Raw genomic sequence first — 26,273 nt, 5'->3', positions numbered from 1 at the left:
CTGAGACACACACCCTTGTCCCCATAATATTTATGAGATTTTTTTTTTGCTCTATGAGTAGACAGAATGAAGATATTACAAAATTTGCAGATTATCTTTTCCAAACAAAACATCTAAAATATTCAGGTAAATATTAAATATTATAATGAGGTTAATATTAAAGCTAACCCATTCAAATTTCCTACCTAATCCTTGAATCTTCCCTTGTGTAAACTGGGATACATGTTCATTTGAAATAAGGTGATATATTTTTATTGTGATTCTCCTCCAATCATCTCTTCATCTGACCGTAGCATGTTGTACAATGGATAAATTAGGTTGAATTGAAAGATTGCTAGCTGATATTTAGAATGTTATTAATGGAAATGTGCACACACACAAAACATCACACACACATTATTTTGGTTTTTGTTCTTGAGACAGGCTCTCGCTCAGTAGTTCAGGCTGACCTGGAACTCACTATCTCCAGGCATCCTTAGGCTCCCTTCTGTCCTGCTCTACAGCCTCCTTAGTGCTGGGGCTACCAGGGGTGAGCCACCAGGCCTGCAGAAAATATTGTTTCCTTGAGTCCAATAATTTAATTTTAAAACTTCCTAAATGGAATATTCTGGTATAACTGCAGTCTTGGAATACTATTGGATAATTAAATTATTACTTAACATTTAAAATAATATCAGGTAAACTTTTTTTTTTTTTTTGAGACAGGGTCTCTATGCAACCCTGACTGGCTTAGAACTGGTTATTTCCATTAGACTGACCTTGAATTCACAAAGATCCTCCTGCCTCTCCCTCCCAAGTGCTGGGATTAAAGGTGTGTGTCACTCTGCCCAGCTTAAGCAATCTTTTTTGAGCCTCTCCTCTGCTTCAGGCAGGGCCACTGTCGTGGGTATGGCCTATTTAGTCACATGGGCTCCATGTTAGGAAAAGACCCATATTTAACTGCCCCTGGGTTAATTCTCTGCTGCTCTAATAATTCGGCAAACTCCTTTTTGTCTTTGTTTCTTTTTATTAGCCCAGATAGTTTATATAGGCAGTTTTAGTGTCAAGCATTGTTTAGCAAGGAGGGGGCATATCTACTCCATGTATTTTGAATTAGCCTCAGGTTTCTGTATGGGAAATGGAAGACAGAGAAAAGATGTCAGAAAGGAAACCATCTTAGTATCTAAAGTGACTTTGAGTGTGGTGGTGGTAAAAGTGGATAAGTAGTTAAGAGCACTGGCTGCTCTTCCAGAGGACTAGGGTTCATTTCCCAGCACCCCCATGTAGCTAACAGTTGTCTGTAAGGGTAGTTTCAGAGGATCCAATACCTTCTTCTGACTTTCTTGGATACCAGAACACATGCGGTGCACAGACATACATACAGGCAAGACATCATACACATAAAATAAAAATAAATATCAAAATCTAAAAAAAAAAATACTTCGGAAGCTGAATATGTGGTATGTATTTTATTTTTTAATCACACACACACACACAGTCTTTAGGACTGGGGTTCCGTCTTAGTCATAGATAACTTGCTTACCAGTCACAAGGCCAGGACTGTGAAACAAAACACACACACACACATTTGTTAATGGAAAAGGAGACATTGTAGGCCTGGGGCAGTGAGTAGCTCAGGCCTTTCCAATCTCTGTGAGTCTGAGGCCAACCTAGTCTATACAGTGAGTTCCAGGCCAGTGAGGGCTGTGTAGTCATGCCCTGTCTCAAGAGGGAGTGAGGAGCCTGAGGGTGGTGGCTTACACCTTTGACCCCAGCACTGGTGAGGCAGAAGCAGGTGGATCTCTGCATTCCAGGCCAGCCTGGTCTGCAGAGGAATTTCCAGGACAGTCAAGGCTACACAGAGAAACTCTGTTTCAAAAATAATAATAATGACAATAACAACAACAATAATCTAATAAATAAATAAGATTGTGTTGTCTGGCAAAAGGGAGGAGGGGCTGTTAAATGCTTCTATACAAGAAACAAACAAACAAACAAAAAACTATGTTGGGACCAACTTATTTATAATCATCTTCATCTCCCTTCCCTTCATCTTCCTTACCCTCATTTTTCTTGCTATTTTTGTCCCTGATGGCTCCCTTTTTTTCTGTATCAGGCTTTCATCTTTAGTGTGGCACATTTTCCTTCAGCTAAACAGCCGCCTTTCATAAAGCTGCTGGCTCTGTTCCCTTTCTCTCCTCGTTTCTTTGTGACGTCACCAATGGCCAGGATGTTCCACTTTTATTTATCTGTCCTCAGTGAAGCCCGGTTTCCCAGGGCTCTTTCCATGGAGGTCAATGAACTGTAACGTTGTCTGTTATTCCTTCTTAATAAAAAATTCTATAAAATCAAAATCAGGGAGCTAAGGTGTGCCTCAGTACAGAGCACTAGCCTAACATGCCCCGCGTTTAATCTCTTTCTTCCTCAACAAAGGCAAAAACCACAGAGACAGAAAGTGGATATGTGGTTCCTGGAGGTTAGGATTAGGAGCAAAGACTGACTGTATACAACCACAGGGGGAAATCTGGGGGGTGAGGGTAGTATTTTAAAACAGGATGTTGGTTAAAAGGATGTATCAATTTACTGAAATCCTTGAGCTGTCTGTGAGTGCTAAAACACCACGTAAGCAGCTATGTAAGTTTACTGAAAAGATTTGAAGTTGGTTCAGGTCCCTGTGGTATTCCAGCAGGCACTGTTATTATTTCTGGTTTACAGATAAAGGAAAGGGAAGTTAAAAATAAAAGCTTTGTGGCTCAATGGTAGAGCGCTTGTCTATCATGTTCAGCACCCTACAGCCAGTCCCCGAAGGTGACTTCCAGGACAGCCTGGTCTACAGAGTGAGTTCCAGGACAGACAGGGTGGTTACCCAGAGAAGCCCTGTTTTGAAAAAACAAAAAACAAAAACAAAAATAAAATCACAACAGGAAAAAAAGAGAATAAAACAGACCAAAAATAAAAATAACTAATGGTTATGTAACTATGCAGGTAATATTCAGAATTGGAAGCTGAGTCTTTTTGACACTGAAGTCACACTGTTTACTGTATAATACCTGAACTTCCTGTTTTAACATTATTTTTCTATATTTCATGGATCAGAAGATGTCTTGAATTATAAAACAAAGATGATAAAAGATAGAGACTAGAAAATTGTGATGATGTGTCTGTCTCCAGCATGGGGAAGATGCAGGGCAGGGGGGATGGTAAGTGGGAGGGCTCCCTAGAGAAAATGACTGCACACAATATAGGTGTGTATTCCTTGGTGTTTCTTAATTAGTCACTATGACATTAACATGAAAGTTGTTACATTTAAAAGTATCTGAGGGGGCACTAGAGATGGCCAGGGGCCGAGAGCACTTGCTGTTCTCACAGAGGACCTGGGTTCAATTCCTAGCACCTACGTGGCAGCTCAATCATCCTGTAACTATAGTTCAGAGAATCCAATGTCTTCTGGCCTCTAAGGGCAGAAGAACACACACAGTGTACTTAATGCAGGCAAAAACATTCTTGCACATAAAATAAAATAAATATTTTCAGAAGTATTTAGGGCCGGGTATTGTGGGCTCAGAAGTGGAGCGCTGGCCCAGCTAGTATGAAGATGTTGTTACCAGTGGACAGGTGCTGGGCTGGGGTTCCCAGGTTCTTAGCTTCTTATTCAAGAATGAAATAAAAATCCACACAGACTGCAAAGTAGTCAGGAAACTTTATTCAAAAGCAAAGGAATAGTACAGATTATAAATAATATATAACAAGATTGACAGCAGGCTACCATGGTGGAGGTACTCAAGGGCATCAGGTTATTGCCTGGGGCTTCTTATTATGGAGAGCCTAAGAGAAGGAGCTGGTTACTAAGGGGCTTAGTTTGGATGGACTCTTTATTTTGATTGACAGATTAAGTCATAACTGTGTATTGTGTATGTCCTTTCCTATGATGCATCTGATTTTAATCATGTGTCTGCCTGGCTATGCATAGGGGTGAGATGTTAAATGGGGAGTATCCCAAAAGTTCACTTAGGAACACAGTGTTACCTTATTGCACACACATTTAGGAGGAATCAGCCTTTCCATTCACAAACATTGATATAAATGAAGAACAATTGAAGAGAATCCAACTAAGTTTGATGGTCTAAGAAGAGGAAAAATTTATGCTATTGTTCAAAATGGGGCATGCATGTAACTCGATGCAGGTGGCAGTTCTGTGTTGGGAGGTAGGTACTTTGTACAGGTTGCTAGGTACATTATTCAGAGAGAGGTGTTTTGCATAATGTGTGCAGGTGTGTGCTGCCAAGCTCATTATTGTTATGTGCATATCCCAAACCAACTAGAGTCTCAGGTTACTATTTCTGTGCTTGCCTTCCACAAGGCCCCTGAGCTTGATTCCTCGCAACACACACATGCATACACGCATTCCTGCACACATGTGTGTATGCATGCATACAAATGCACAAATAATAATAACTAGAGGGGGAAGAACTTGGTTGTATCTTGGTAATGTGGTATGTGCTTAGCATGTGTGAATTAATAGTTTTAATCTTCATCATGAGTATGAGCATGCACATGTACATGTGAGCACACATGCACACACACACACACAACATGAAGTGACTACTGTACTAGATGGGTGCAGGGAGAACACAAGTCATCTTCAGAAGTTGTAGACAAAAGTTTCTGTCCCACCTGGTCCTGCAGCTTTTCAGTCCCAAAGAAACACATAGAGGCTTATATTAATAATTATAAACTGTTTGGCCTATGACTCAGGCTTATTACTAACTAGCTATTACAACTAGGAGGGAAGTGGCCACTTTTTTAAAGGGAGAGAGACCACGCCCCAATGGGCTGGTATCTCAGCGGCTATTGGCTGGAGGAGCGGAAGGACCTCCCGCAACATAAATTAACCCTCAATTCTTATCCACGTTTAGCCACATGACTTGGTACCTTTTCTCAGTAAGGTATTCTCATCTTGCTTCCTCTGCATCTGGCTGGAGACTGTATCTCTGCCTTTACTCTTCCCAGAATTCTCCTAGTCTGGTTGCCCTGCCTATACTTCCTGCCTGGTTACTGGCCAATCAGCGTTTTATTAAACCAATATGAGTGACAAATCTTTACAATGTACAAGAGCATTCTTCCTCAGCAAGAAGTGGTTTGGTTCCTGTCTGTGGACTCTTCTTTTCCTTTTCATTTATTTGGGATGGGAGAAGTAGAAGTTTAGAAAATAATTTAATGCAGTCTCATTTGTCAATTCTTGCTATTATTTCTGCTTAGGGGGAAAACAACTTCAAAAAAAAGTATCACATATTTTCTCTTACAAGAGCTATTGGAGACAGAGTGAGAGAAAAGGGTATAAAAATAAAAGGGGTGTTGAGGAGGTGGACAGGAGAAGGGGGAAGGGAGGACGATGGTAACAGAGAGGAAGCATGGGGAATGTCCATCCATACATGTATAGAATGACACAGTGAAACCCCTTACTTTGTAAATTAAAATAAGCTTATAAAAATCATAAAAATTATAAAAATCAATAAAACCTAGCCAGGTGGTGGTGGCGCACACCTTTAATCCCAGCACTTGAGAGGCAGAAGCAGGTGGATCTCTGTGAGTTTGAGGCTAGCCTGGTCTACAAGAGCTAATTCCAGGACAGGCTCCAAAGCTACAGAGAAACCCTGTCTCGAAAAACAAAACAAAGCAAAAACAATAAATAAATAAATAAATAAATAAATAAATAAATAAAGCCATAAATTGTGTTAAGGTCAATGGAAAAAGTAAGGTACCCCAACAAAGGATCCTGCTTCTAAATAAAACCTACAGTTTTTTAATAATTTAATTTTATTTTATGTACATTGATGTTCTGCCTGCATGTCTGTGGAAGGGGTTCAATCCACTGGAACTGAAGCTACAGACTTCTGTGAGCTGTCATGTGGGTGCTGGGAATCGAACCCAGGTCTTCTGGAAGAGTGGACAGTGCTCTTAACTGCTAAGCTATCTTTCTAACCCCAAAACCTGAAATTTTTAACTTGTTTTGTTGTATTTCCATTTTTCCAGAGCTAAGATTATAAGCTTATGATATCATGCCTAACCTTTTGTTCTTGCTGCTGCTGCTGCTGCTGGGGATCAAACCCAGAGCCTTCCAACTGAGCTGCACCGCAGGCCATTTGTTTGTTTGTTTGGTTGTTTGTTTGGTTGGTTGTTTGGTTGGTTGGTTGGTTGGTTTGGTTGGTTGGTTGGTTGGTTGGTTGGTTGGTTGGTTGGTTGGTTAGATGGTATATGGTATTTTGTTTTTTGAGACAAAAGATTTGGAATATAAGCAAGCGAAGGTAAGGGTGGAAAGATACTTTCCTGGGAGCAAAGCAGCCTGGGTGGAGGCCCTGGAGCACAGAGGGTCTTGCTGGGATACTGAAAGCAGTGTGATAGGAGAGAGAGAGAGAAAGAGAGAGAGAGAGAGAGAGAGAGAGAGAGAGAGAGAGAGAGAGTAGGTGTGAGAACGTGGATTCTACACAAAGGCTCTGGTATTGTATTTCAAGAGAAACAACACTGCTGTGCAGGAGTAGCTATGAGAAATATGACCTAATTGAATATTGGAGAAGTTTATCCTACCTGCTGTGGAGAAGGAATCTCAGAGATGTCTGCTGCTTTGTGAAGAGGTATTAGAACTATAGGCCTTACTATAGGGGAATGGTGTACATTTTAAAATCTGGTTTTCTGGGATCAGGAATGTGTAACTCAGATATAAACACTTGCTTTGTCTTACATACATAAGACCTTGGGTTCAGCCTCTAATACTTGCCCCTCAAAAGCTTTCAGAATCCAAATTATGATTCATGTGATAGCGAACAGACCAAAAATGTTTTAATAGGAACACCTCTGAATAATCCACCAAATTTAGTTATTATCAAATTTTAATGTGTCTTCACACCAGCCAGGTATTTTGGTTAACTGCAAATTCTTCACTTCTGACAAGCTCCCAGTGCCTGCCTATGACACTGTCCTCACCTTTGGAATAGCAAGTAGTTATTCGAAATTCCATTGTATCCATCCTAATGCCTATCACAGTTACTCTAAATTCTATTGTATCCATCTCCTAATGCCTACTCTAAATTCTATTGTATCCATCTCCTAATGCCTACACCATTCTTGGTGGTCTAGCCAATTGCCATCTCAAGTATTTAAAACTGGTTTTGTTTTCATTGGCGTGGGGCAGGGAAGGGCAGGGCCTCACTGTATAGCTCAAACTGGCCTGGACTCATGGCAATCATCCTGTCTCAGGATTACAAGCGTGAGCCACCTGACCTGACTTTAAAACTGTGGGTGGTAGGGTCAATGCTGAGGACATGGCTTTTCATTTAATCAGAAAAATCCTGCATATGCTTTCTAACTTTTCTAGCTACCTCACTGCCTGAGATCAAGACTTAGCTACACTTCAGAAAGGACAGGGTATTTATGTGGAAAGAGTCTGAGGCGCCAAAGCTTCAGACCCAGCACCTAAGGAATGCTTCCCATCATTGAGGTTTACTTTGTACCAAGCGCTTTCCTTTGCTCATGAGCAGGACAGGATTCAAGAAGCCTGTAGGTTAGTTTCTTGTCCAAGCTCTGCCTTCATTTCATAGCTAATTTGTATTCCTTATTCTAACCAGTGCTAGTTTTTGTTGGGTGACTACAATCCCAAATGTAGAACTTTTCATTTTGTGACTAAAGCTATGTATTTCTCTAAAGAATTTGTAGTGTTGCTCCCCATCTTATGAGAGGTCCTGGATACCCTAAGGCCCCTCCCTCCCTTCTCTCTCTGAGGGAGATTTCTTTATTAGCAATGCAACGTGAATTTGGAAACTTAGTAAAACGATTAATCTCATAACAGAGAGTGTTAGAGATCATGTTCTAACCAATTGAGATTACACGGTTGGGGGGAAAAACAGATAGGGAAATTTCACATTGCTCTTTGTTCCTTTAAAGCATCTTTGAAAAACAATGATGGCATCCAATTTAAAGGCAATAAAATCTTAATCATATTTTTAAAATTTCAGGACAGAGTTAAACCAAACAGATAATAGTTCTGTGGACTTGCTCCACTGAGAAAGTAATGAATTCTAGTCTCCTTTGGAGAAAGATAAAACTGAGGGTTTATGGGGAGAGGTCGTTGGTTGGAAAGAACCGACACACATATGCCAAGGCAGAATCTACCTCTAAACTACACACATCCCAGAGCCAATAAAAGTGATATTAATCTCCCCAGAAATACTCATTCCCTCTTCCAAGCAGGGTCCGGCTGCTTCCTCTGCCCTCCAACAGACCCAATTTGCTGGCGTCTTTCCAGTCAATGCTGTATCGTTTTCAGTTTGGATTGCTCCCCTTTCTAGTGTTCAAAGACGCGATTAAAGTGTTTAATGGGCCTGGTTGGGCGTGGGGGATGGCGGGAGAGGCAGATCCGCCCGAAGATTGGGTTTGCTCCCCTGGCGCTGGCAGAGCGCTGGACAGGAAACTCTGGAAGGCAGCCAGAGGAAAGTGAAGTTCCTGGCGCGAGCGCGTGTCCTACTCAAAGAACCCGGCGCTAGCGCATTCTTCGTGCAGTTATTGGCTGGGACTCTGTGTGCCGCTGTCGGCCAATGAAGACGCTGGAGATCTGGCCCGGGCCCGTCCCCTTTCGGCGCCCCGGGATGAGACAGAGACTGAACAGCGGGCGAACAAATCAGCGGCGCCCAGAAAGCCATGTCGGACTCGGCGCCCAGCGCCCAAGCGCTAACCCGCTGAAAGTTTCTCTACGAAACCTCCGGGACCACCTGGACCCCGCCCAGAGGAGCTGCTTTTGAGTGAGATGGTCGCAGAGGCCCGGAGCAGCGGACTGGTAAGCCCCGGGAGAACGGTGGGAGTTTTGCTTCTGCTAGCTGCCTTGACCAAGGCTTCCACCATCATTCACTATGAGATCCTGGAGGAGAGAGAGAAGGGTTTCCCTGTGGGTAACGTGGTCACGGATCTTGGTTTGGATCTCGGCAGCCTGTCGGCCCGCAGACTCCGGGTGGTGTCCGGAGCTAGCCGTAGGTTCTTTGAGGTGAACTGGGAGACTGGAGAAATGTTCGTCAACGATCGTCTGGACCGAGAGGAGCTGTGTGGGACGCTGCCCTCCTGCACTGTAACTCTGGAGTTGGTGGTGGAGAACCCGCTGGAGCTATTCAGCGCGGAAGTGGTGGTGCAGGACATCAACGACAACAATCCCTCTTTCCCCACCGGGGAAATGAAATTGGAGATTAGCGAGGCCATGGCGCCGGGGACGCGCTTTCCGCTCGAGAGCGCGCACGATCCCGATGTGGGAAGCAACTCTTTACAAACCTATGAGCTGAGCCACAACGAATACTTTGCGCTCCGTGTGCAGACTCGAGAGGACGGCACAAAGTACGCGGAGCTGGTCTTGGAGCGCGCCCTGGATTGGGAACGGGAGCCAAATGTCCAGTTGGTGCTGACGGCGGTGGACGGAGGAACCCCAGCTCGCTCCGCCAGCCTTCCAATTCGTATCACAGTGCTGGACGCGAATGACAATGCGCCCGCCTTCAATCAGTCTTTGTATCGGGCGCGCGTCCGGGAGGATGCACCCCCCGGCACGCGCGTCGCCCAGGTTCGTGCAACTGATCTGGATGAAGGCCTCAACGGAGAAATCGTTTACTCCTTCGGCAGCCACAACCGTGCTGGGGTGAGGGAGCTATTCGCCTTAGACCTTGTAACGGGGGTGCTGACAATCAAGGGTCGCCTGGACTTCGAAGACACCAAACTCCATGAGATTTACATCCAGGCCAAAGACAAGGGTGCCAATCCCGAAGGAGCACATTGCAAAGTACTGGTCGAGGTTGTGGACGTGAATGACAATGCCCCGGAGATCACAGTCACCTCCGTGTACAGTCCAGTACCTGAGGATGCCCCTCTGGGGACTGTCATCGCTTTGCTCAGTGTGACTGATCTGGATGCTGGCGAGAACGGGCTGGTGAGCTGCGAGGTTCCACCGGGTCTCCCCTTCAGCCTCACTTCTTCCCTCAAGAATTACTTCACTTTAAAAACCAGCGCAGCACTGGATCGCGAGACCATGCCAGAATACAACCTCAGCATCACAGCTCGAGACTCGGGAACTCCCTCTCTCTCAGCTCTTACAACGGTGCGGGTCCAAGTGTCCGATATCAACGACAATCCTCCTCAGTCTTCCCAATCTTCCTACGATGTTTATGTTGAGGAAAATAACCCCCCTGGAGTTCCTATATTAAACCTAAGTGTCTGGGACCCCGACGCCCCGCACAATGCCCGCCTTTCCTTCTTTCTCTTGGAGCCAGGAGCGGAAAGTGGGCTCGTGGGTCACTATTTCACAATAAATCGTGACAATGGAATCTTGACAACCTTAGTACCCCTGGACTACGAGGGTCAGAGAGAGTTCCAACTAACGGCTCACGTAAACGACGGGGGTACCCCCGTCTTGGCCACCAACATTAGCGTGAACATATTTGTTACTGACCGCAATGACAACGCCCCCCAGGTCCTGTATCCCCGGCCTGGCCAGAGTTCGGTGGAGATGCTGCCTCGAGGTACAGCTGCGGGCCACGTGGTCTCAAGGGTGGTAGGTTGGGACGCTGATGCCGGGCACAATGCCTGGCTCTCCTACAGCCTTTTGGGAGCCTCCAACCAGAGCCTTTTCGCCGTGGGGCTTCACACGGGTCAGATCAGCACTGCTCGCCCAGTTCAGGACACAGATTCACCCAGGCAGATTCTCACAGTCTTGATCTCAGACAATGGAGAACCATTGCTCTCTACCACCGCCACCCTGACTGTGTCGGTAACTGAGGAGTCTCCCGAAGCCCGGGCCGAGTTCCCCTCTGGCTCTGCTCCCCGAGAACAGAATAAAAATCTCACCTTTTATCTACTTCTTTCTCTAATCCTGGTCTCTGTGGGGTTCGCAGTCACAGTGTTGGGAGTAATCATATTCAAAGTTTACAAGTGGAAGCGGTCTAGAGACCTATACCGAGCCCCAGTGAGCTCCCTGTACCGAACACCAGGGCCCTCCTTGCACGCAGACGCGGTGCGAGGAGGTCTGTTGCCACCGCACCTGTACCATCAGGTGTACCTCACCACGGACTCGCGCCGCAGCGATCCGCTGCTGAAGAAACTTGGTGCCGCCAGCCCAATGGCCAGCCGCCAGAACACCCTGCGAAGCTGCGATCCGGTCTTCTATAGGCAGGTGTTGGGTGCAGAGAGCGCCCCCCCTGGACAGGTAAGAGTTAGCAAGTCATCTCTGAAACGCGTGAATGCTTGTTGATTCCTTCACCGCGTTCAGGGAGGTATAGATCTGCTTTGTTGTTGCTGTTGTTTTGAACGATAGTAATAGTTGTTGTTGTTGTTTTCTGAGCATGCTTCCAGACTTTGACCTGTCCTTCCTAGATCGAGCAGCGCCTTTAGGGGGACGTGGCTGGCTAGAGTGTGCTTTGTGGTCCTATGTCAAGATGGGGATGCTTGTTTGACTCATACATGGACTCAGTTCACACCCTCAGCACTCTTTTCCCACCACAACTAAGCAGTCGTGCTAAGGGCACTTGATCTCAGCACCCAGAGCTCAGCTTGGTTTGCTTTGGAATGAACTTTTGGACACCTCTAAGAGTGTCGGTAGAAACACCTTCTTGTCTGCCCACCTTTTAAGTGTTTGTGACATCTTCTATATTAAAACTAAGGTGTTGGGGGATGTTAGCTTGTTTCTTTGTTTGAGGCTGGCCTGGAACTCACTGTGAAGACCAGGCTGGGCTCAGACTCAGAGATTTGCCTGCCTATAAAACTAATGGTAGGTTTTTAAAAATATAACCTTCATTAGCCTGCACAATCTTGTCATCATTCTCAAATAATTTATAAAGCTCTCTCAGCATCCTTTAAATTTGTTTCAAGCATATTATTGGAAATAATGGGCATGTTACCAAATAATGATTGATAATGAGCATTGTAGGAAACGGGAAAATACATAAAAATATGAAGACAAACAGGCTCCAAAACTACAGAGAAACCCTGTCTCGAAAAACCAAAAAAAAAAAAAAAAAAAAAATGAAGACAAAAATAACTATAGTACCAAAGCTAACCATTTCAATTACAAAAATAAAATTCATTTTGAAAATAAATCTAGATGGCCCACAAGAACACCAAGTGGTAAAGCCTCTAGGTTCCTGATCTTTCTCCAGCACTGTGTCTTGCTAGGTGTGGACCTACTGGGAAAAGGAGCTGCATTCTTTTCCTTAGAAAGGTAAAGCATTCATCAGTGTGTGATGGAATGCTGGGGAATACAAAGGCTTCTCGTTGAGACAGGCGATACACACTCTCAACTGTAGGAGAGTCACTGATGTCTGGTAACTAAGTACATTATTGCTGGCAATTGTTTTTTGGGTATTGTTTGTTTGTTTTTCAAGACAGGGTTTCTCTGTGTGGCCCTGGCTATCCTAGAACTCACTCTATAGACCAGGCTGGCCTCAGACTCAGAGATTCTCCTGCCTCTGCCTCCAGAGTGCTGGGATCAAAGGTATATGCCACCATGACCCAGTTATTGCTGGCAATTCTTGGGTTTGGAAGTTAAACAAGAGGATTTCAGCTACCAACTGAGTCTTGGACCACATGCTATTCAGCCTCCTTTCTAAGTCTCTTAGATGTAAAGAGGAAACAATATGGGCTTTTTTGGAGCTATTCTGCATGTGCCTGGTTGTCATGGTGGTTAAATGTTATTAGTTATTATTACCACTATTAGTACTTCTTTGTCCAAAAGCTTGAGCTCACTTTGGAAATGAGCAAATATGAAGACAGCTCAAGCTGGCAAAGAAGGGCACATAGGAAGCCTGAGGAAGGGTGACAGCCACATGGAAGAGGATGCTCTTCCGTCAGTTTAGAAGCAACTACAATATTCTCAAACTTGAGTGACCCTTAGAATCACCCAATGGCCTTTCAAAAATTCCTATACACAGACCACACCTCAAATCCAGCAAAGCGCAGTTTCTGGGTGTGGGAGAGGCCCAGGTGACCCCACTGTGCAAACACGTGGTTGAAGACCCTAGAATCTGGCAGCCGTCATTCATTGTTTGAAGCAGAGGGTCACTGTTATTCTTATGTTCGCAGAACTGGGTGCCAAGAGCCAACTTTATTGAACCAAGCCTAAATAAAAATAAAAATGCTATCATGTTACCTTCTGGCTTTAAATTTTAAAATATTAAATAGAACAACTCTAGAAGAGTTGTATGTAAGGCATACTATGGTATTTTAGTTATCTACAGAGACAGCTCTCCTAAATCATTAGCATCTAGGATTTGTGTCTGTCTGTCTGTCTAAGTAGCCCAGACTGATCCTTCTGTCTCCACCTCCTGAGTACTAGGATCACAGGAACGGGATCTTTAGGGCAGCACAAATATAGTTCAGAATTAAACTATGGTAATAGTTTCTTCAATTTAGGGTAGATGCATATACAAAAAGCCACTGAGTTGTTTTCTTTAAATAGGTGAATTGCATGGAATTTCAATTATGTTTCAATAAAGCTATTTCTTGAAGCCTAGAAGTAAAGGAGCTGAAGAGATGGCTCAGTGGTTAAGAGCATTTACTGCTTTTGCAGAGGACCTGGTTTGGGTTTCCACTCCCAGCACACATACCAGGCAGCTGACAGGTTCCCGTAACTACAGTTCCAAGGCATCTGAAGCCCCCGATAGCCTTGGGCACCTGCATGCATGTGGCGTATATTAACTCATGCAAGCATGCACACATACACTCATAAATAAACAGAATCCTTTAAAATAAAACCCAGCAGAAGAGCCAGACATGGTAAATCTCAACGTTTGTGAAGGCAGCTGCAGGTAGAGCTCTATAAGTTCAAAGCCATCCTACTGGAGCATCATAAATCCCAGGAGCAGCAAAGCCACATAGTGAAACCCTGTCTCAAATAAACAAACAGGAAAAAAAAAAAAAAACAACTAGAAGTAGGAGAATCCCATACCTGGCATAAAAGATCAAATCAAAGATATGTAGAATTGGGCTTTATGATGCTCCAATTCTAGTAAGCAGACTGTTTTAGTGTGAACTTGTAATGCCATGCAATACTGCCTTACTGTTCTTTCAGCTTTAGATAATACCTTTTCCAATCTGAACTTCAGGTCCTGCATCAAGAAATAAATACAGGGGCTGGAGAGATGACTCAGTGGTTGAGAGCACTGGCTGCTCTTGCAGAGGACCCAGGCTCAATTCCCAGCACCCACATGGCAGCTCACAACTATCCATAACTCCAGTTGCAGGGGATTCGATGGACACCCTCACACAGACATACATGCAGACAAAACACCAATGCAATAAAATAAAAAAATAAAGGAAATAAATATATTACCTACTTTGTAAATCTTTAAGCAACATTTGTTGAGGTAATAACAACATGAATATTCATGGTGTATAATTATCTCCATGTGCTAGACACTGTAAAGGTTGAAAAGTCACTCTCGTCTTATGGTATACATGATACCGGAGGAAATAGGCATTAAAAAAAAAGACAATGGATTGGGGCATGGTTTTATGCGCCTGTATTTGCAGTAGTTGAGAAGCAGATCTCTGAGTTCAAGGCCAACCAGGCAGGTCATAGTAAGGCCCTGTCTCGGGGTTACTACTGCTGGGATGAAACACCCTGATCAAAGCAACTTGGGGAGGAAAGGGTTGATAAAGATTAAGCTTCCACATCACAGTTCATCATCAATGGAAGTCAAGACAGGAACTCAAGCAGAGCAAGAACCTGGAGGCAGGAGCTGATGCAAAGGCCATGGAGGGGAGCTGCTTACTGGCTTACTTCCCAAGGTTTGCTCAGCCAGCCCAGGGATGGCCCCACCTACAATGGGCTGGGCCCTCCCCCATCAATCACTAAGAAAATGCCCTGCAGGCTTGCCTACAGCCTTACTGTGGAGGCATTTTCTCAGTTGAGGCTCCCTCCTCTCTGAGGACTCTAGCTTGTGTCAAGTGCCGTAAAACTCAGCCAGCACAGACCCTGTCTAAAGGAAGAAAGGGAGGAAGGCAGGTGATGCACTTTAAACGCTCTCGGAAAAGGAATCAGCCTGGGGAAGACAAGGTTTTATAGAGGTGGGTGGCAGTGGCTTGAGTGACGAGCTAAAGGTTGAACTGTCAGATAGAAAATGGGGACCAAGGGGGGACTTTCTAGGACATTCCATGCAAAGAGATCAAGGTGGTTCATTACTGCTGAACAGTGAAGTGCAGGGATAATCACGTGAAGCAAGTGGTAGGTTTAGATCCTGAATGACCTGGGGGTCATCAGAGTGTTGGTGGTAATTGCTTTACTTTCTAATCTCATATAAAATAATCTTCGCAGGAAAACTGACTCTTCAAAACTGATCTCTAATAAAGCCACCACCACACATGTGCGCATTCGCGCGCACGCGCGCGCGCACACACACACACACAGTGCCATCGGCAGTTTTCTTTTTCTGGAGATTATTCTGACAGTCATAAGAGGAATAGATGGGAGACATTAGGGTTGGAGTCAGAGACCAGTTAAACAGCTATAATGATATTTGAGGCTACTGATAGATGCTGGACCCAGCACCAAGGCCGTGCAGATGGGGCAAGTGACTGCATAAAGTCTTCAGGCTTGTTGATGGGCATAAGAAACCAAGGACAGGAATAAGTCAAGGGTGGAAACTCCCCACCCCCACCCCCAGACAACTGGATAGATGATTCACTGATAGTGGATTCTGACATCAGCACTTCTGTGGACCAGGTTGATTCATTCAAACCACCATTGTCCCCATGGGAGGAGGCATAGCAGCTTTGTTTTTGTTTTGTATTTCTGGTATGAGGGGCTTGTTTCTTTTTATATAAGAACACAGAATAGCCAGATCTATGAGATTTCAATGTTGGTTGCTGGCCTCCGTACAGTCAAGAAGATGATGGTGGGGCAGGGACGATGTATGGGGATAAGAACACTTCTGTCTGCTGCTGGTTTTGGTAGCTATTAGTAATCTAGGCAAGTATTTGGATGAATTAACAGACCTCATACTTAGATCTGTCTTTCTCTGGTGTGTTTGCTGTCAGAGTACAGCTTTCAGGGGCCTGTGATGTAAAATTGTGCTGTTTCTGAGCTTGTGGCCAGATAGTAGGCAGGCTAAGAGGTCTGAATGAGGGTGGGGGTGGGGGAGATTAAGTCCCCATCTACAAGAGGTCCCCTGGGGGCTAAGTGAAAGGCTTGTTCTTTTGAAATGGTCTCTGTTGGTAATTAACAACACGTCACGAATGCTGTGGTGTCAAATAAAGAAGATTTGTAGACACAACGTTGATGGTAGCTGATCCTATCATTCAAGAAAGCTGTTCAGACTGTGAACATTAGCATTCTGCCAGGTAATGAGATCTAGTCCCAGACACTGATTCTTACAGTTTTGGACCGGCTCCCAATTCTGGCTTCCCCCACCTACTTCCATACTGTCCTTGAAATCAGTGAGTAGCTTCCTGTTGTAGCAAATGTCTGAATAAGGTTTGGTTTCTGCTGTGCCTTCTGTTACAATATAAAACGTGTGCCGTATATATTCAATTGCTTTCATTAACGTGTAAGCCTCTCTGCAAACAGAGGTAAGCTGGGGAGGAGCAGAATTTTGAGAATATGCAGTGCTTCTTATAGGCTGTTGCTTTAATACGACCAGCCCGAGCTACTCATTTAGAATATTGGTTGATGACAACACTGGCTTGAACAAAGTGACCAGTCTCCAATGGCCACTCGTTTTCCGGGGCTGCAGGTTGCTAGGGCTCAGGAGGTAGCTGTTTTCCCCGCGAAAAGGGGCGGGGTGTATCGATGTGTTGGGGGGGAAATACATACATGTTTTCTGCCTCTCCACGATGGTAGCGATCCTCGGACATAAACGCGAGTTGAGCAGGAGGAAGGTCGAAAGAAACGTTGGTATTTATTATATTTGGGGGTTTGTTTTTTTGGTGTGTGTGTGTTTCCTCCCAATGCTGCGACGCATTAACCCTGCTGCTATTGGGACATTCTCTGCTCAGCCTATTGGCTGAGCCCAGGAGCTGCTGCCTGCCAATCGGATAGGGAAAGGCAGACAAATCTACCCCGCCACCAGCAAAAAACGGCGCGTAACCCTTACTGCGCCGGCGGAGCCGCGCCAGACCTGGCGCGGGGAAGGGAGATAGGTGTCTCCAGCTGCTGTGGCTGTTAGGGGCGGGTCAGCTTCTTTGGCTTCTCCGGACCAAGTAGAGCATTAGCGGACGGCAGCAATGCCCAGCAAGGTGAGAAGCTGGGTAGAAATTTGGTGGGGGGCTACCCTTTTGTTCCTCTTTTGCCACCTGGGCTACGTTTGTGGGCAGATTCGCTACCCGGTCCCAGAGGAGTCACAGGAAGGGACTTTTGTAGGGAATGTCGCCCAAGATTTTCTGCTGGATACAGAGAGTCTATCAGCTCGCAGGCTGCAGGTCGCTGGAGAGGTGAACCAAAGACACTTTCGTGTGGATTTGGACAGCGGAGCCCTGCTCATCAAAAATCCAATCGATCGAGAGGCACTGTGTGGGCTCAGTGCCAGCTGCATCGTGCCCCTGGAGTTTGTAACCGAAGGACCTTTGGAAATGTACCGAGCAGAGGTTGAGATCGTAGATGTGAATGATCACGCCCCCCGATTTCCGCGGCAGCAGTTGGACTTGGAAATCGGGGAAGCAGCTCCGCCAGGACAGCGTTTCCCCTTGGAAAAGGCTCAGGATGCAGATGTGGGGAGCAATTCCATTAGCAGCTACAGACTAAGCTCCAATGAACACTTTGCCCTGGATGTCAAGAAGCGCAGCGATGGCAGCTTGGTCCCAGAGCTTCTTCTGGAGAAGCCTTTGGATCGTGAGAAGCAATCGGACTACCGCCTGGTGCTAACTGCTGTGGATGGAGGGAACCCCCCTAGATCTGGCACCGCGGAGCTCCGGGTGTCAGTGCTGGATGTGAATGACAACGCCCCAGCCTTCCAGCAATCCAGTTACAGGATCAGCGTGTTGGAGAGTGCGCCAGCGGGCATGGTGCTCATTCAGCTCAATGCCTCTGACCCAGACTTGGGACCTAGTGGTAACGTCACCTTTTCTTTCAGTGGTCACACCCCTGATCGGGTGAGAAACCTCTTTAGCCTTCATCCCACGACTGGAAAGCTTACCCTTCAGGGGCCTCTAGACTTTGAGAGTGAGAATTACTATGAATTTGATGTGAGGGCTCGTGATGGGGGTTCTCCAGCCATGGAGCAACATTGCAGCCTTAGGGTGGATCTCCTAGATGTAAATGACAATGCCCCCCACATCACAGTGACCTCGGAGCTGGGAACTCTACCAGAGAGTGCAGAACCTGGCACTGTGGTGGCTCTCATCAGTGTGCAGGACCCTGACTCTGGGTCAAACGGAGATGTGAGCCTCCGCATCCCTGACCACTTACCATTCGCCCTCAAGTCTGCCTTCAGGAACCAGTTCTCCCTCGTGACAGCTGGACCCTTGGATCGAGAGGCTAGGTCTAGTTATGACATCATGGTTACTGCTTCTGATGCTGGGAACCCTCCCCTGAGTACCCACAGGACTATTTTCCTCAATATTTCAGATGTGAATGATAACCCACCCTCATTCTTCCAGAGGTCACATGAGGTATTCGTTCCCGAGAACAATCGCCCAGGGGACCTGCTTTGCTCCCTTGCAGCCTCTGACCCTGACTCTGGCTTAAACGCACTAATCTCATACTCTCTTTTAGAACCCAGAAATCGCGATGTGTCAGCTTCTTCCTTCATTTCTTTGAACCCCCAGACAGGAGCTGTTCACGCGACTAGATCATTTGACTACGAGCAGACCCAGACACTGCAGTTTGAGGTGCAGGCCAGGGACAGGGGCAGCCCACCACTCAGCAGCACAGTCACAGTGCGCCTGTTTGTGCTGGACCTCAATGACAACGCCCCAGCTGTGCTGCGCCCTCGGGCCAGGCCTGGTTCCTTATGTCCACAAGCACTGCCCCCATCAGTTGGTGCTGGGCACCTAGTCACAAAGGTGACAGCTGTGGACTTGGATTCAGGTTACAATGCCTGGGTTTCCTATCAGCTCCTGGAGGCCCCGGATCCCAGCCTCTTTGCCGTCTCCAGATATGCTGGGGAAGTACGGACAGCTGTTCCCATCCCAGCTGACCTCCCACCCCAGAAGCTGGTCATTGTGGTGAAGGACAGCGGTAGCCCACCACTCTCTACCTCTGTTACTCTCCTGGTGTCTTTAGAGGAAGACACCCATCCAGTTGTCCCCGATCTTCGAGAATCGTCAGCTCCCAGAGAAGGAGAATCTCGTCTAACCCTCTACTTGGCTGTGTCCTTAGTGGCAATCTGCTTTGTCTCCTTTGGTTCTTTCGTGGCACTGCTCTCTAAGTGTCTTCGCGGGGCTGCCTGTGGAGTGACATGCTTTCCTGCGGGCACCTGTGCCTGTCTCAGCAGATCTCGGAGGAGGGAGGGGCTTCCTCCTTCCAATGGGATCCTCCGAATCCAGCTCGGGTCGGAAGATCCTATCAAGTTTGTTGATGTGGGAGGCCACTCTCATGGCTGTACACCATTGGCTTCCGCACCCACTCGGAGTGACAGCTTCATGATGGTGAAGTCACCCAGTGCACCTATGGCAGGGGAGCCTGTGCGCCCAAGCTGTCCACCCTCTGATCTTCTCTATGGGCTCGAGGTGAGACCTTTGCAGGCTCAGCCAATGCTTGGGGGTTATTGTGATCCAGACATGTGGCTGGGCCAATTGCCAGAGAGTCCTGGCCTCTCTGGAAGAGCCCACAGTGATGTCACCATTTTTGTGAGTATTAACTGTGCTGTAAATGCTGTGCTCTACAAGTGTCTGAGTTGATTAATGATTGGAACTTGGGGGTGGGTAATGCCCATAGATTGGAACTTGGGGTGAGTAATGTCCACATTGGAGAGTAAGAAATAAATTAACTGGTTATCAGGACCCAAGCTGTCGTGGCAGCATGCTGATGGAGCATAGGGGCACTGAAGTGTCACGCACAGGTGTGGGCTGGGCCAGGAAATCACCTAAACCCAGCACTTCTTCCTCTGTTCTGTGAGAATGAGAGGTTTATGTTCTGGAGAACGCTACCTCTGGGTTACCACTTCCAACTGGTTTGATGGTAGACTATAAAAATCTTTGCCCCACGTTGTCTAGTAACCTCTAACCTAATGTGAAGGGAACTGTTTATTTGAAAAGATAGCAGAGTCTGAAAAAGAAAAAAAAAGTGCCAACGGAGGAGAGTGGTGCAGATCAAAGCGGTAGCAGAGGGTCTTTCTCGGGGACTCCTCATATTCCCCACTGGGGTGCTGAACTACATACGGTAAACTGGGAACAGGGTTGGGGTGAGGGGTGCATTTGTTACCTCCTAGTGGGGGAGCAGTAGGTGAAGTCACTCAGTGTCAGAAAATCATTCACAGATAAAGAATTCACAGAGATAGACATTCTGGAAATCTTTAGGGAAGGTTTTGAATTCACTGAAACCATAAAGCCCAGAGGCCATGTCTGGCTTCTGGTCACCCTCCAAGGTAGCCTAGATCTGCCTAGAAGTGTTCCCTATCCCATAAACTGTGGTGCTCTGTTCACGTTCTGAGTTTAGGGCTTCCGGAAAGCTAAGTCCTTTAGCCACCCACAGACACAGCTGGGGAGCAAGACAAGACTTTGGAAGGTTCTGACAAAGCTTTAGGAGTATTTAGCAGGATGACAGCGGTGGGGTGGGGGGACCCCATGTGGACTTTGCATCTCCACAAGGACAAATTTTAGCTGGTTCAACCAAACAGTGGAAGCTTCTGAAGTCATGCAGGAAGTTGCTGGGACAGAACGCTAAGGAGTTTTGTACCATTTTAATCTTCCCTGTTGAGCACCATCTGAGCCGCCAAACTTCACTGCCAAGGGGGCTGAACCAACCTGCAGCGCGAGTGAGTGGGGAGGCAGGAGGCTTCTGTGACACAGATTTTTCAGCGACGGTTCCCAAGGTTTCCAGGGCTGAGGAGACTTTATAATTGGTTGAGAGCAGACAGACTTTTTGGCCAATCAAACTTAGAGCTGAGGTGGGAGATCTGCTCTTCCGGCCTGCCTCCTCCTCCAGTTCCCTAGCTCCACTTACATTTAACTCCCCTCCCCCACCCACCCCCGCCAGTTGGTGACTAAGAAAAAGGCTGCAGGCAGGCAAACCTCAGAGCAGTTTTTAAGAGGCTGGAAGGAGACATAAGAGACTTCAGCTCCTGCATTCCAAACGCTTGGTTTACCTTGGAGACAGGACAGCACAGTTACTCTCCACGAAGGGACTTCTGGGTCATGGGAGCTATGGCATCCCCACAGCTCGCTGGGAAATGGCAAGTGCTGTCTGTGTTGTCCTTGTGCTGCTGTGGCTGGGTGGCTGGGCAGCTCCGTTATTCAGTGGTGGAGGAGTCTGAGCCGGGGACTTTGGTGGGGAACGTGGCTCAGGATCTTGGCTTAAAGGTGACAGATCTGTTGAGCCGCAGGCTGCGATTGGGCTCTGAGGAGAATGGGCGCTATTTTTCCCTGAGCTTGACGAGTGGGGCTTTGGCAGTGAATCTAAAGATTGACCGAGAGAGCCTGTGTGGCGCCAGCACTAGCTGCCTGCTGCCTGTCCAGGTAGTGACTGAACACCCCCTGGAGCTCATTCGTGTAGAGGTAGAGATCCTGGATCTCAATGACAACTCTCCCAGCTTTGCCACTCCTGAGCGAGAGATGCGAATCTCAGAATCTGCTGCACCAGGAGCCAGATTCCCACTGGACAGTGCTCAGGACCCAGACGTGGGCACCAACACTGTGAGCTTTTATACTCTAAGCCCCAACAGTCACTTCTCTCTGAATGTGAAGACCCTAAAAGACGGGAAGCTATTCCCAGAGCTAGTACTAGAGCAGCAGCTAGACCGTGAAGCCCAGGCAAGGCATCAGCTGGTGTTCACTGCTGTGGATGGGGGAAACCCAGCCCGCTCAGGGACCAGCCTTATCTCTGTTATTGTGCTGGATGTCAATGATAATGCTCCAGCCTTCCAGTCCTCAGTTCTACGAGTGGGACTCCCAGAGAACACACTCCCAGGTACACTGCTGCTCCGTCTCAATGCCACTGATCCAGACGAGGGCACCAATGGCCAGCTAGCCTACTCTTTTGGAGACCACACGTCTGAAGCAGTAAAGAATCTCTTTGGCTTGGATCCCAGCAGTGGAGCCATCCATGTGTTGGGTCCAGTGGATTTTGAGGAGTCGAATTTCTATGAAATCCATGCAAGAGCCAGAGACCAGGGGCAGCCAGCCATGGAGGGCCACTGTGTGATTCAAGTGGATGTAGGGGATGTTAACGACAATCCCCCTGAGGTGCTCCTGGCATCTTTGGTCAACCCTGTCCTAGAGAGCACCCCAGTGGGCACAGTAGTGGGGCTGTTTAACGTGCGGGATCGAGACTCAGGTAGAAATGGAGAGGTGAAGCTGGCTATATCTCCAGACCTGCCATTTCAGATCAGGCCTTCTGAAAACCACTACTCCCTGCTAACCAGCCAGCCTTTGGACCGAGAAACTACACCCCATTATATCATCGACCTGCGGGCCAGTGATGCTGGATCACCTCCCCTCCACACACATCTCACCATCAGGCTGAACATTTCCGATGTTAATGACAACACACCCCACTTCACCCAACAGCTCTACACTGCTTATATCTCAGAAAACCGGCCGCCAGGCTCTCTCCTCTGTACTGTGGCTGCCTCAGATCCAGACACGGGGGATAATGCCCGCCTCACCTATTCTATTGTAGGAAGTCAAATTCAGGGAGCCCCGGCCTCCTCTTTTGTGTACGTCAACCCTGAGGATGGACGAGTCTTTGCCCAGCGGACCTTTGACTATGAATTGCTACAGATGCTGCGAATTGTGGTGGGGGTCCGAGATTCCGGCTCTCCCCCACTGCACGCGAACACGTCTCTCCACGTGTTTGTCCTTGACCAGAACGATAACGCCCCAGCTGTGCTGCACCCACGACCTGGCAGGGAGCTCTCGGCCCCCCAACGTCTCCCTCGCTCTGCTCCTCCGGGTTCTTTGGTCACCAAAGTGACAGCTGTGGATGCTGATGCGGGTCACAATGCATGGCTCTCTTACTCTCTGTCACCACAGTCCACATCCCCTGGACTGTTCCTTGTGTCTGCACACTCTGGGGAGGTGCGCACTGCCCGGGCCTTATTGGAGGAAGACTCTGACACCCAGCAGGTGGTGGTCCTGGTGAGGGACAATGGTGAGCCTTCCCTGTCCTCCACAGCAACAGTACTGCTGGTTCTGGAGGATGAGGATGCAGAGGAAATGCCTAAATCCAGCGACTTCCTCACACACCCTCCTGAGCGCTCAGACCTCACCCTTTACCTTATAGTGGCTCTGGCAACTGTCAGTCTCTTATCCTTAGTTACCTTCACTTTCATGTCAGCTAAATGTCTGAGGGGACGTGAAGATGGGGACCGGGGTGGGGGCCAGTGTTGCAGGGGCCAGGACTCACCCTCCAGGGAGTTCTATAAGCAGTCCAGCCCCAACCTGCAGGTGAGTGCCGATGGCACGCTAAAGTATATGGAGGTGACCCTGCGGCCCACAGACTCTCAGAGCCATTGCTACAGGACGTGCTTTTCACCGGCCTCCGACGGCAGTGACTTCACTTTCCTCAGGCCCCTCAGCGTTCAGCAGCCCTCAGCCCTGGCGCTGGAACCTGAGGCCTTGCGTTCCCGTTCTAGTACGCTGAGGGAGCGGAGCCAGGTGAGGGCTGGGTGCTCCATGCGACCCTCGGGGACGGGGGCACGTCGGGGAAGCTGCCCGGTCCACCTAAGGGGCTTTGATCCTGTGCTCTGTTTGTACCGAGCTGGCTGCATTTGAACATGGACAATCCGAGTGGTCGAGTCAGAGGTGGGGTTTTGAGCATCCGGGGGTGGTGGTGTTTATGGGCGGAGAGAAGGGGGCTAAACTTCAGTGTGTGCTTTGAATAGCTTGGCACTTGAAGTTTATAGAGCTGGACAAGAGATGGTTGGCCTCTGTTAGGATGAGACCGGATGGAGGAATGGAGTGCTTTCCTCCTTAGGACTTCAAATGCGGCAGAAAGACTTTGGAGCTCCCCTTTCTCTGCAGCCCTCGCTGAACAAACTTGCTCCTGCTCTTTCCACAGGGGTGTGGAGTTTTGTTAGGCTTCCTGTCTGATCACAATCCTGCACCCTCACGCACCTTCTGCAGTCAAAGGCGCCCCGCACAGGTACTGGTGAATTCACACTGACCTGACAGATGCTGGGGTCCTGCATGGAGGTCACCACAGACCCACGCTGCCAACTTCCTGGGCGCCGGCTCCAGTGCTATCTGCCACTCTTGAGGCTTTCTGCTCGGTTTCTCCCTACTCTCACGATCCGTGACATCATCGTTTAACTTCAACTCTACTTATTCCAGCTCCAGCCAACCACTGCGGCCGCCAGGTGTTCGGCGAGGGCCGACTGGTTGTCCTCGGTGCTGATCACACCCATGCGCCGCCCCTTCCCTCCCCAACTAGCACCTCGGGTCCCTCCTGAAGCGCACACGGTCAGCTAATACCTGGTGAGGTTCCCAGGTCGCTCCTGCCCAGGATAAAGTCAGGACTCAGGAATTTCTCTCCAGCCCTCCCACCACGCCCCGCCCCCGCAGACGGGGTTACCTCCGCCCCTAATGTCCTGAGGCAGGGTGAGCTGGCCCTTGGGGTGGAACCTATTGGCCCCAGGTCTGGCTGGCCCTGGGGCTCTGTACTGAGTTCCTCACTCTCAGTACCTGTGCCCCTCTTAAAACACAAGGCCTTGGTTGGCCAGTAAGCCGTCCTACGACCGCAGGCCTGCGGCCCCGGCAGCAACAGCCACCCTTTCCTCCCCCTGCTCTGGGGATTCAAAACTAGGTTTTGGCTCCGTCGTAAATGTGCCCAGAGATCTGGGGAGAGGATTTGAAGAAGATTGATCAGAGTACCTGAGACTCTTGACAAATCTTCCCTCCTCTGACTGATGGGAAACCACAGCTTCTGCCAGATGCTAGACGTAGCCCTCGAAGTCGGGGAAAACAGAAATGGTAAAAGCATGTCTCCACAAACAAAGAAGCTTTTATTCAAAAAGTCTGTCCATTCTCCTCCACCCTGCCTCTGTTGTATGGGGTTTATAGTTTTGAAACATCTCCAGATACTTCTGATAGTTGCTTGAGAGAGCCCTACTACACACCTCCTTAAAGGGCCAGAAGTACTCGGGAAGCAGAGGCAGGAGGACCTCTGTTGAGTCTGACTGATCAACAGAGAGAATTCCAGGACAGCCAGGGCTCTACAAAGAGACCCTGTCTTGAAAAACAAAACAAAATAGAAACAAACAAAAAACCCAGAATATTTCATGTGCCCTCCTATGTTCCTGGATTGTTATTATTAGCCCAATGGTAATTACTTTCACAGAGGTCAAGCAAGTCACTCAAATTCAGAATAAATGAAACTAAAGAGTCTAACCCAGGTCTGTTGAACTTCAGTGTGTGCTTTGAATAGCTTGGCACTTGAAGTTTATAGAGCTGGACAAGAGATGGTTGGCCTCTGTTAGGATGAGACCGGATGGAGGAATGGAGTGCTTTCCTCCTTAGGACCTCAAATGCGGCAGAAAGACTTTGGAGCTCCCCTTTCTCTGCAGCCCTCGCTGAACAAACTTGCTCCTGCTCTTTCCACAGGGGTGTGGAGTTTTGTTAGGCTTCCTGTCTGATCACAATCCTGCACCCTCACGCACCTTCTGCAGTCAAAGGGGACAGTGGCTAAGGGTCTGAACCCTTCTCCGTGGCAGCCCGGGACCGGTGCTCACGGCACCCGATGCACCTTCTGGGTTCCACTCACGCCACTGTCACTTGGGGGTCTCAGTGTGAGTCACTGGCAAGTCCCGGGTCTTCCTTCTCCCCAGTGTAATGTGAGATGCTCACACTCTCTTCTCCTGGGAGCCTGGGTGAGAATTAATTACCAGCCCGTCCCAGGAACTGGGAGAGACTTGACTGTAGGAGACTGTGTGGTGGGGTGAAACCACATCCCCTGAAGAACCCGCGGAACTCGGAAATTAAGCGATGGCCAGCAGGGCCCTGCACATCGAGCTGGGCGCGAGAGGGCTCCAGCTGGGGACTTGGAAGGCTCTTCTCGGAGACCGTAGAATGTGGTTCCTCAGTACTCCATCCCAGCCATTTTCTCTGCCTTGGACAGAGCTGCCTTGTTCTATCTCCTTGGTCACGCGCCATTGTGTGGCATGAAGTTCTGGGGGTGAGAGGCATCC

General features: G+C 47.9%; 1 protein-coding gene across 23 annotated transcripts in view; it reads left to right on the top strand.

Moving 5' to 3' along the window:
- The window catches only part of LOC130886493 (protocadherin gamma-C4), a 186,443-nt gene that overhangs the window by 143,755 nt on the left and 16,415 nt on the right, over window positions 1–26,273 (top strand). The window contains exon 1 of one of the 23 annotated variants that reach the window (XM_057788333.1): window positions 8,592–11,206. The exons of 19 other annotated variants lie outside the window; for them this stretch is intronic. In XM_057788333.1, the coding sequence (XP_057644316.1) occupies window positions 8,777–11,206 (2,430 nt within the window). In that variant the 5' untranslated portion in view covers window positions 8,592–8,776. Of the gene's footprint in view, window positions 1–8,591; window positions 11,207–17,144; window positions 19,660–21,120; window positions 23,746–26,273 lie in introns of those variants that run through there. 3 more of the 23 variants (XM_057788354.1, XM_057788332.1, XM_057788331.1) reach the window with 3 other exon arrangements.

This window comes from Chionomys nivalis, chromosome 14 (assembly GCF_950005125.1).
Source record: "Chionomys nivalis chromosome 14, mChiNiv1.1, whole genome shotgun sequence".
Lineage (NCBI taxonomy): Eukaryota > Metazoa > Chordata > Mammalia > Rodentia > Cricetidae > Chionomys > Chionomys nivalis.
Note: the sequence above shows the minus strand (reverse complement) of the source record. Positions and strands in the feature narration are given on the sequence as shown.